General features: G+C 36.5%; 1 protein-coding gene across 1 annotated transcript; it reads right to left on the reverse strand.

The window, feature by feature from the left end:
• Positions 1-1,125: 1,125 nt before the first annotated feature.
• LOC106960337 (transmembrane protease serine 6) lies at positions 1,126-10,379 on the reverse strand. Its single transcript, XM_015053392.1, has 10 exons — positions 9,947-10,379; positions 9,264-9,743; positions 6,454-6,546; positions 5,428-5,562; positions 5,042-5,207; positions 4,158-4,336; positions 2,844-2,939; positions 2,136-2,278; positions 1,418-1,573; positions 1,126-1,229 (listed from the first exon to the last, which is right to left on the reverse strand). The coding sequence occupies exons 2-10, from the start codon at positions 9,661-9,663 to the stop codon at positions 1,152-1,154; spliced, it is 1,446 nt and encodes a 481-aa protein (XP_014908878.1). The 5' UTR covers positions 9,664-9,743; positions 9,947-10,379; the 3' UTR covers positions 1,126-1,151.
• Positions 10,380-12,264: the final 1,885 nt, after the last annotated feature.

Below are 12,264 nucleotides of genomic sequence, written 5' to 3' on the forward strand. Positions count from 1 at the left end.
CCTGCTAACTTTATTTTTTTGTTTAGGTTTTCTTCTCTCTAGAAGCATCCAGGTGTTTTGTGACACCTGGATGAGGAGTGCCAATTGAGATAATGATGCCAACAGCTAAATGTTTTCTCTATCCTGCGATTAACTTTTTGCTTTTCTTTCATATAGAAAGTTACATTAGCTGTTTCTGTTTTGTGTATCTGCTCTGTCTTCTGGAACCCCCAGTCGGACATGGCAGATGGCTACTGGTTCTGCTCGAGGTTTCTTGTAAAGAGGAGATTTTCCACTCTACTGTCACTTTATGTATGCTCAGTATGAGGGATTGCTGCAAGGTTAACAACACGACACAAGCGATTGCTAAGAGTTTATGGAAACTCAAGGCATGTTTTAAATTATTTTAACTGAATCTTACATATCATTTACAGACCGTTATATTTTATTCTATTATTTATGCACTTTACGCTTGTTAATGAAATTGGTACAGGTGGACTTATCTTTGGTATTAAAATTTTACTATCTTGCTATCATTGGTTAACAAACTGTTATACATGTTGTGTTAAATGCTGAGTGTTGAAAATGTACAAATGAAAAAACAGATAATAAATAGATAAAGGCTGGACATGGGCTTAGCAAGAAGTAGGGCCCAAATTTCCGGGGCCTTGGTTCAGCTGTGGCCCAAAATATGGACTTATTATTATGCAAGTTTTAGCAAATTGATGTGGGGATAGAAAAAGGTCAATGATGTCTGAAAGTATTTTTTCTTGTTCGTCTATTGTCCTATTCTATACTATGACCATCAAATTGGTATTTTAATTAGACTAAGTTATTTAGAATAACTGTCTGAACACTGAATGGAGATAATATACCCTTTGGCATTTAATCTCTTATAAAGAAATTGATGTGGGGTCCGAATTTATGTAATTGCTTTTACTGTAATTACAATTGACATTTTATGTTCTACTGTTTTCCACAGCTAAAACATGCCAGACATTACCGAAGAGTACTTGATGACAGTTTTCTCTGCATTTTGTTGCCACTCTTATAAGTCTTCAATCAAGTATTATTACCTGTCAGCATTATTATCAGCCTAACAACCACTATGCTCAACGATAACACCAAAAACATGAGAGACAGGTCTATAATGTGTTAATCTTTATTGTCAGTTATCTCAGAGAAGAAATGATTGCTGGCACGGACTCCTGTGGAGCTGCTGTGGTGTCCTTCAACATTTCTGATTTAATCTGCAACAAAATGCAAACAGAGCAGATTCAACATCACATTTTAATCTGAAGAAGAAAATAATTACCTACCCCAGCCGTTACAAACGGAATCATTTTACTTTTCTTTAATACTTCAAACCTAAGCATTAAAACTTTAATACATTTAAGACTGACAAGGACAACCTGGTTTTAGACATTATGGTATTTACCTCTGTGAGTCCTTCAACCCACTGGAGCAGTTGAGTTACTCTGCTGTAGACGCCTGGTTTATTAGGCCGGGCACAGCCTTCTCCCCAACTCACCACCCCTGCCAGTCTCCAGTCCCCATTAGGTGTCTCACACACCAGTGGCCCCCCACTGTCTCCCTTAAAAAGAATAGCAAACAAAACAGGACAGAATTCATAGCTGTTAAAAACTCAAGCCTGACCAGGTGATTCATCAGAGTCCTTGTTAGGCTCTGAGAAGAAATTTCTGAAAATGCTTCTTGCCCAATGCGTGTGATTTTGATGTATCTGCTGAAGGTTTCTTCCTGATGAGAGGGAGTATTTCCTTTCCACTGTCACCATGTGAATGTTCGCTCTGAGGGATTGCTGCAAAGTTAATGACTCGGTGCAGCCAACTGTCTTGTTGCCCACGTTCTCATTCAGTAGGAGGGATTGCTGCAACGTTACTGACTCGATACACTTTGCTGTGTTTCCTTGGGCACCAAACAATCTTAAAAGTTGGCACAATAAATTGAATTTAACTGCACTTATAATTGGGATCCAATTCAATTTGAATCCCTTTATATGATAACATTTTACTTATTATATATATCTGTATTTAAATCGGATCAGTTTGTTTTGTAAAGTGCATTGAGATGCATTTGTTGTGAATTGGTGCTACTTAAACACTGACAGAGAGTGAATTATGTCACTTGGGGTATACCTGGCAAGAGTCGACTCCCCCTGAAAGGCTGCCGGCACAAATCATCCGCGGAGTAATGAAGGCCCCATAGACGGCTAAGCTGGAGCAGACGGACTGAGCTATCACATTCACCTGAGCCTCCTGTAGCTTTTCTGACACAAACCCTGAAACATTAGTAATAACACAAACAAAGAACATTTAAGAAACAATTCCCATATGGGTTATTTAAAATTACTTGGAGATTATTTTAAACAGGGGGTTGCACAGTGGAACAGTTGGTAGAGTTGTTGCCTTGCAGCAAGAAGGTTCTGGGTTCGATTCCCGGCCCCAGTCTTCTGCATGGAGCCTGCATGTTCTCCCTGTGCATACGTGGGTTTTCTCTGGGTACTCTGGTTTTTTCCCACAGTCCAAAAGCATGACTGTCAGGTTAATTGGCTTCTCCAAATTTCCCCTCGGTGTGTGAGTGTGTGTGTGCATGGTTGTTTGTCCTGTGTGTCTCTGTGTTGCCCTGCGACAGACTGGCAACCTGTCCAGGGTGGATTATTTTAAACAAAATTTAGCAAGCTGAACAGAAGTTTCCTCTCACTTTTTGGTGTACTTCATCACTAGAGTGTAATGGAATTTACCTGACAGAATTTTATTAGTTTTTTTACTTTTGAAACTCTGGTGAATTTGGTGTAGCCTAATGGATATCAGACTGTTTGGGAACATTTATTTGTTTTAATTCACCTCCTTCTTGGGAAAATCCCCAGCCTGTGATCAGGCATGGTGCTCCAGGAGGAAAAGACTCAGTCAGTCTCGGTAAACACACTGGCCGCACCCCACCTATAAAAAGAGGTACCAACTATCAGATTGCAGCATTTTATCATAGGAACAATCTAAGCAGTAAAATAATAAAGATCACTTAGGTGTAAAGATCACAAAACCTTTTTTTGTCACATTGAAACACTTATTGTCGCTTTTTTAAAGCTTTTTCTATTGTTTTCTTAATCAGCTTCTTGTTTTTTTTTATTATTAAATTTTTGTCAAGGTTTATACATTAAAATTTTATAACAAGTTTTAAATTCATACACTACATGTATGTTTTTAGGAGCTGATTATTTCAAACATAAACACTGCACCAACTACCAAACATGGTGGTGAAACTATCATGCTGAGGGCCCATTTTGCTGCCATTTTGCTGGTGCTTTGCCATAAATATAGAAGACTACCTCCAAAGTCTTCACTTCACAACTACACAGTCAGATACAATTGAGCTTAAAAATCTGTGCTTTATGTGTCTACCTGACCAAACAAACCCTACTGATAGATTACACTGAAAAGTGGGATATTAAAATAAAATAAATATAAAGCAAGAATTACCACAGGTCCCTATTGATGACTGTGGTTTTTCTGCACTGAGTGAAAATTATCAATAATAACTGAAGACACTAAGACACATTTTTTGAGGGGTATATCTGTAAATTTGAGCATGTATGTGTAATTTTAACCTGGAATAGATAATGGAAAATCTGCAATTAATTTAGATTACTCTAAATTAATTCATTTAGATTATTCTAAATGAATTAATTTAATTTAAAATAATCTAATTAGTTTAGATTATTCTAAATTGATTAATTTAGAGTAATCTAAATTAATTGCAGAATTAATTTTTGTTTCTAAAAATTACCTTAGAAACTCTGTTGTATTGTTAGTCCATTTAAAAAAGAATGACTCAAAACAATAATTAAAATCCCAATAATTAATATGATGTTCAGATGGAATGTGTGTAAACTTCTAACTGGAACAGCTGCTTCACACCAACAACCTCATGATCAATCCAACAAAGAAAAGGGTGTGTAAAAATATGCATGAGCTAATTTACCATTACTGTATTTTTAAAATGATTCATTGTTAACCATCAGCTGATAAATTAAAATCATATACGGTTAGTTAAGCTCTAGTTCACATAACAAAATGTCATTAGACACATCAGCTGCATACTTAATATATTTTTAAAGACGTTCTCAAATCCGCCAGTAGGTGGAGCTATTTCTTTGTTACCAGTCATGTCCATGTCAGTGATGGTGCGCAGCAGCCCCACATCATAGTCATTGTTGTTCTTGTTAAACTGAGGGTGGTAGTGAATCAGCTGGGCTCTGTGGCGTTTCCCCATGGAGCTGTCTGCGATGCTCACTGTGCCCACTACCACCAACCAGTCTGCTGCTTGAAACATGTTGTTTCTGTAAAGAAGAGAAATAATCTGTTTGCAGGTTTACTTCAAGCTCAGGGAACAACATAGACTCCATATATTTCTCAATAGGTCTGAAGTCCACAACTAGGCTAAATATGTGTCTGGGATCAATATCCTGTTGGACTTTGTATGTCTGTTTCGTATTTTGTAAGGATTTTATTTGACAACAGTCTCTAAAGTGCAACCCTAAAATCATATTCAGCCATCTGCCTTCTGATTCGAGTTGTGTGTCATTTAAAGGCACCAGTTTGACTTTACAGACATCAAGTTTTTAGAACTAAAACAAAAGTAATATGAATTTATATGTTTATTAATCCAATGTAAAGACGTCAATTCCATTGTTACAATCAAATTTCCCTTGGTGACTCATTTTTTGATTAACGTCTTATTTTCACTTCAGCTCTACAGAGAATTCAGTGAGCAGCTTTTTGTCTGAAGTGGAGCTCAAGATATTTTCCGTAAGTGCTCTAAATCCCAATTAAACATTTAAGGGGTTGTGTCTACTGGAGAGTCCCAGCAGACAAAACACCATCTGTCGTCTTCAAGCTCTTGGTTTCAAAATGTGTGACTGCTTTTGCTTCAGTTTTATATGTACATGACCAACAACCTTCCACTAGCAGAAGGTAAAAGTGACTGTCTGAACGACACCTTTTGTCAGTTTTCTGCACATTCTCCCCATAAGTCTACCTCTTACTCAACAAAGCAGTGAGCTGCAGTGATGACCCAGTGGGGGGAGATGATGGCGCCTCCGCAGACGTGATCCCCCTTCCAGTGCATGCTGACTTGCCAACCCCACTTGCCCTCTGTCGTTAAGGTCCCGCCCACAATACGTTGGCCGCCATTGACCATAACCTGGCAGGCTGTATTTGGGATGACAAAAAATATATGTACATGGAGCAGCAATAAAAAATGAATTTTAAAAATTGCCTGGTTATGAAATAGTTTATAACAAAAAAAAAAAAAAAAGATAGAGCAATGACTTGCGTGACAGGGGATAGAAATATATTCAGACTAAGGCAGGTAAGCACAGACTTAGTGCTCTGCATGCATTTATAATCCACTGACTTTAACTTTATTTACCCGCAGTGATGTTTCCTGTCTGGTTGACTGGGTTCTTAGACAGAAAAGGTAGTTGACTTGAGACACTGCAGCTCCCTCCTGTGTCACAAGGAAGAGGTGATTCATTTGACTCAGATGGGAATGCCAGGAACTTGACTGATAAAAAAAAAAAGAGACAAGAAATGCAGTGAGATGACAGCATTAGTTACTTCACGGTGACAGTGAGGACTTTATCTGTAGCCAGGATGGTTTGGAGAATGAACCTATGCTGAATTTTTTTGAAGTAGATTTTATTGTGTTTGAGTTTTCTCATGATAAAACAAAAATGATTAATATTGCAGGCTGATAAGGTGTAACTAATAGCAGAAAGGATATGAATTAAATGTGCAACACATTTTTTTATTGGTTTTATGTAATATTCACCTTTTCTAAGAAATCTAATTTTTCATTAACTGTAAGCCACAATTATCTAAATTAACAAATAAAATGCTCGTAATCATTCGTTTTATGTTTTGTTAAACTTCACAACACATATAGCTAATAACTAAAATATAAGTTTCACTCTTAATATTTTTAAAATAGTTGAACTTTTTAGTGATATCTATGAACATGCAGGTAAGCAAAAATCACATATTTGGACATTTTATTTCAAAATCAGACCCCTGTGTAAATGTATATTCCAAACATTCCTGTCAGCTTCAGCTCTCGGCTGGTGACCGATCAACATGGAAAAATGCCATCTCATCCTCCCTGAACTGTTCTTTTGCAATTTGAGCTAAATGAGTCCTGACACTGTCAAGCCATCTCAAATGGTTGGAAATTAATTATTCAAAGTATGTGAAGGCAAGAGATAGCTAATCTGAAACCAGTTTGACTTGTTAAAACCAGATTTCTTTTGCCATGACAGTGTGATTAGTTCAATTTCTATTTCTTAGAGAAAAATAATACATGGTTATTGGCTATATGACATCTGTCGTATACCTTATGGGCTTAAGTATCAATCTTACAGATTATGTAAAAGTGGATACAGTTGATTTCATCACATACCTAAGAGAGCAGTAATGATGACCAGCTTAATACAAAGCGTGATTCCCAGTATTGCAAGCAGTTCACGAGATGAAAAGGCACGATGGTTTCCACCTACAACAAACAACAAACAAACAAACAAACAAACAAATATATATATATATAATTCAGGGTGTTAAAAAATCTATTTTTGATAAAAAATGGCTAGTATTCAAATCCAGAATCTGCAAGAACTAACTCTTCATGTCTATTCAGTATCCTTTTTGAGCTGCAGATTAGCCTTGCTGGTCCTTCTTCTGTATCAAACATTGCATAAAGTCCACTTGAACTGCAACTAATAAAATTAGGATAGAGTGTAAGAGATTTGTGATCCGTTATAGTTCAAGACTTTATATTTCATGAATATTTGAGAACTATTATTATGGAATATGTTTTCATGCAATAAGAAAACTGATTTTCTTATTGCATGACTCTTTCATCACCCTGCCTGGTAAGCAGTGCTGCCTATTAGAAAGAAGCATGCAAGGCCATCTGGCATCCTACTAACCAAACAGAGAGTCATTCAGGTCTTCTGCTTCACAGTTTTACTCCTCTAATGTCACGTTATTCAGTTTTCGACTGTCACCGCTGTCATTTTTTTTTCAAAGAAATTTTGGAAATCTATTTAGTTATTCTCTGTAGAGATCTACTCCCATCCCCATCACAAGAGAGCCACAGGACTGTGTAGCTTTCTTCATAATGTGAAAATATTTTTTTGTTCTAACTCCTGATTCAACCCCAAGTACCGCATCAGTTCATTTTTAAATGACTGTTAGAATCTCTGAATATACTCCAATCTAAGTATGTGTTGTCTGAAAAAAAAGTTAGAAAATGATGATAGTAATAGATTTCTATTATTGTATTTTTAAAACTGATGAAAACTGAACAATATAAACGTTGGCTCTGTCTGTAAATTCTTATTTAGTTCAACGAATCTTTATAGAGCTTGGTGTTGCACTCTATCAACTCTCACAGATGAATCACAGGCAATGCTTTTCCAACCATGGTAAGACAGACAATGAGGTACAATGTTCTGTCAGCAAAACAAGCCGTCATCTGAGATGAACAATTTACTTTGCTTTCTAGCTGCTGCTGGCTCTGAGACAGGTGAACAGAAGCTTTGTAAGGAGGAAGAATGAAAAGAGAAAACATTCAATGACCTCTGACTGTCACAAAACCCCTGGAAATCTAAAGTTTTTTGTTGTTTTGTTTTTCTTTGGTTTGCTGCAAAAGCAAAGTTTTTGGTTGGTTGTAGTGTTAGAGCAACATTTTTTGTGGGAAAAGCATTGCAGTAAGACATAACTGCAAATGTACATGTTTGGCATATGTATGAGGTCAATAAGAGAGAGACAAGAATTGTTTTTTCTTGCAGATTGTAAATAAAAAAAACTTAAATAAGCCTATAAAACACATTGATTTGCAGGTGGATTGCTTTTTCCATTTTGCTCACTTCTCACACAGCTGAACCAAAGTGTGAGGGTTAGTTTTGTCTGGTGTGGGTTTGCCTTTTGCCACAAAATATTCAAAGCATTTATTCCTTATTAATTGTACAAAACCAAAGAGAGCATAGTTAATACTTGGTGGCAAAATGTTTTTTGTGGATCATGCAAAGTGCCCTTTAAAGTCTTGAATATTTCTTTTGTAGATACTAATGTTTGGATATTTCTGGTGGGCAATGTTTCCATTAAAAATAGCTACTGGTAGGAGAACACATTTGAATGATCTGCATTTCTTCACAAATCTGACTGCTGGAATGAGATCTAGAATTAGCACATTTGCCCCAGGACAAACTTCTTCACTCTTATAGGAAGCCTTGCAATTTAGTTTAATAAATGCAAAAAAAAAAAAAAAAAAAAAAAAAAGAAAGAGGGCGCTTTTTTTTAAAAGAAAAGCCACAATTTGCAACAAGCACACTGGAAAAAAAATCTAAATTTGACTAGATGGATGTAAGTCATGTCGTAAATCACATGACACAGCAGGTCAGTTCCCTATTTAGGATTAAGCTTCCTGAGGATCTCTGATGAAATAGTTTGCTCATCCCAAGGCGGAGCAGACACACACATGCGCATTAAATACACAGCACATTTTTTAAGAACAAGTAAAACATGAGCTGCATACAATCGATCATAGGTAAAACAGCTTAATGTCAGTCCTATGCTTGAGTGACAGCTACCTGAGGCAGATGAGCACCGGTAGAACATGAAATCTCTCTCAGGTTTCAGATGAAAGCCTGTTGACAGGTCAGGTTTTAACAACTGAGGTGATGAGTTCTAGAAGTTAATTCAAGTTTAATTTCCTAAAAAAAAAAATAAAAAAAAAACTGTCTCCGTAGTTTTGAGTTGACTAATATTTTTTTTAACCATGAAATAGACAAAAAGCATATAATAAAAAAAATCCTACATATACCTTATCCATGAGTGCACAGATTGCATTCTCTGCAAAAGGATTTTTAGTATAGCTTCATTTTTTTTTTTACTATTTTTAGCCTTCAGTGCATGATAACAGAAAGGTCATTTGAAGTTCAACAGCAATAAAACACTTAAGACCTTTTCTCTCTCCCATGCTAACCCTCTTATTGACATGACTGCTATATCTCTGCAAAACAAACTCATATTGTCTCACAAACAGATTTCTGGACTGTTTTTGTTGATTACCACGGGGCCCACAGTACAGCGGTACTTTTACCGTAGACCTGACCCAACCAGGTTAGGGGTTAGTTTGTTTATTTATGTATGGCCTTAATATTTGAACTACTATCCAAAAGCTATATCTAATCTAAACTGTTACAATACCTGTTTCTTCATTGTGGTCCTCTTTGGGCAAAATTAAACTTATGGATTTGTCCTCCAGGATGTGTCCATCTGATGGCTTTCTCAGCTGAACTTCTTCAGGATTAGTGCTATCAGAAATTGGTTTGGTTGTGGTTTCTTGACCCCCAGCTTCTAAAAATTCAGAACTACAGGTTTTGGAAAGTTTCTTCTCCTCCGTTTCTTTAGCAAAAGATGGAAATTCAGAGTATGGGCTTCCAGCAGTTGTGGTCTCACAGCTGGGAATAAGTGTGAGGACGGTGGAAGGGACCAGAGATGATATACTCAAAATTTCATGCTTGTCTGGATTTTGAAAAGATTTCGATGTCCATTGCAGAGGTGGATGGCAAGGACTCATGTTGTCTGACTGGTTATGCAAATCCATAATTGTAAATAGTAGACTTGGTCTCAGGTGGTGGAGGACATTTACATCAATGAAGGATGTTTTATTACTTTTAAAGAGACCTGCAAGAGCAAAATGTTGAAAAAATTAGTGCAAAAGTTGAAAAGTTGAGTTCTGTGTTATATAATCATAAGACGAGTCTTAAAAGTATCAGAGCTAATTGAACAAATCATTTCATTCTGTTTTCCAAAGTTTTACATGAAAACCCACTAGAAATCTACTTTTGGTGGAATCTTTTTAAGCAGTGCAAAAAGATTTTTTTTACCTGAACTCAAACGCACACATCTGCTTCATTTGTATTCAAAGGATTATCCATCCATGTGTTTTCTGTACCTATTAAACCAACTAGTGTCACAGAGAGGAAAAGAAATTCACCGCCCGTGGAGAATAAGTGACACGACTCCGAAGGATCCTGCTGACTGTGGTTCATCCCAAATCCAAAGATATCTTCTCCAATGCTGCAGATTCATCATCTTCAACTTGCACATGTTTCAGTTTGCCACCTGCGCCGCTGTCTTCCTTTCTGGATAACACTTAATCCACATTTTGTGTCATGCCCTTCTGCCCCTTCCGCCTTTCCATAATCTTTCTTCTCTGGCTGCTGCAGCCTCCCCTGCCGCAGCCGACTCAGTAACAGATATGCACCCGGGTTGTCGTTGGCACTCTATGAATTATGCATGGGTATTATTGTGAGCCTGGGTCAGAGTTGAACAACAGAGGGTAATGTACACCCCCAAACAATGAGTCACTCACAAGGGCAGGACGGACTCACGTAAACAGAATTGAATTTCACATAACTGAGAGATCAGTATCTAATAATCCAGCTCCCTTTATTCATTTGAATGGTCGTACAGGAACTGTAGGTCTTTTTGTACTCGGATTTCCAAAGGGTGCTTCTTTGATCTCCTCGTATGAGACTGTAAAGCTCTCAGATTGATCATTTTGTTGCAGAGTTACTCAGCATTTTCTAGGTCACACAAAACGGATTATCACAAAGGAGGAGACACGGTGGCACTCCAAGCAGACAGTGGATTTGTTATGTCTCTGTTACAGCATGACATGGCATCAGTGAGTTCTAAAAGACCGGATTTTTTGTATTTAGATTTTTTTTAGATTTCTGAAATCTAAAAACATTGGAAAATGTTAAACTGGAATGTTTGTTTTTTTCTTTGTGTTCTGTAAGTTTATGAGTATGTGTCATCAATTAAATTTCCATCATATATTCTTCTTAACAACATGAAACATAACAGTACGTTTTTTTTTGTTGAAAAAGAAAATGTATCGATTTTCAGGACCACTTATTTAAAATGTGAAATTACTAAGAGTTATGCTGCAAACAATTTATATTCTGAGAAATAGTCACAAAATGTAGATGGATTCTTAACACAATGACTGTCAATAAAGATAAATATATATATATATATATATATATATATATATATATATATATATATATATATATATATATATATAAACAATTTAAATCTTTCAACGACATGCTTTTTTCTGAATTTTGTTCTATAGGATCTTAGTCATGAAAGGTCTGTTTCAAGTAGAAAAGGATTCAATTCCCAGGTCATGGAAGGTGCGAAATGAATATTTCAGAAAGAAAATAATGCAGTGCTGACTGTTCTCTGTGAAGTGAATCATAAAAGTAGCTCTCCAACATGTAATCTACAAAACGTGCACAAAGTTCCAGAGCGAAAGCATCAGGTTCCATCCTTCCAATCTCCTCATCGCACTGATGCTAAGAAAATAAACTTTTCACGTCTGACAGCTTCCCAACCTCTTGGCAACAGTCAGGGAGAGAAAATATTTTTTTGGCCATTTCACGTGATAAAGAAGCAGTATTTACAACTTAATAACATCAGCTGTTTTATCTTGTGCCTGGTGGCAGATCAGTAAGCTCACTGACAGTGGAGCGGAGCTCCTGTCACAACACTGCATGTTACACACTCTTTGTTTCTCTTCTTTGTTTCTGTCATACGTGCTGGCGAGAGGGAATAGGAATCTTTTTATACTTGCAACTATAAAGACTGTTTCATAGTTTTTATTTTCACCTCTGCTGCCTTCATTTAAATAATGTTTGACAATCAAGAGACTTAATGAACTAAAAATCTGAAAAGTTGACTAAATGGCACAAGAGTATAAAATTATTTCATATTTCTTGAAGTTATTTGTCACTTTAGGATTAGGTAGAGGAGGGGATTATAATATCAAAGGGAAATGAAATTATCTAGCAAACAAATGTGGATTTAAATGAACGCCTTTGAAGTCAATGAGTTTAGTCAAATGAGTTCTATATTCATTCCCTCAATAGTTCAACTTGCAAATCTCGCTTTACAGTTTATTCAGAATTGCTGATAAGCTGACTTATAAAGTTAGACATTATCTTCTAGGCGGCCAAAACAATAAAAACTTATTTTGCCCGTTTTTAATGGATGTACATTTGAATAAACCCATAAACTAGTATTTTTTAGTTGCTAAGATGTTCTGTGCATTGCAAAGAGACTTAATGATGTTTCATGTATGCATGCACACATAAATGGTGAAGGGGGGAAGGAAAAAGCACAAGCAGAGGTC

Source organism: Poecilia latipinna, unplaced genomic scaffold (genome assembly GCF_001443285.1).
Source record: "Poecilia latipinna isolate Pla-1442-1.1 unplaced genomic scaffold, P_latipinna-1.0 Scaffold54, whole genome shotgun sequence".
Lineage (NCBI taxonomy): Eukaryota > Metazoa > Chordata > Actinopteri > Cyprinodontiformes > Poeciliidae > Poecilia > Poecilia latipinna.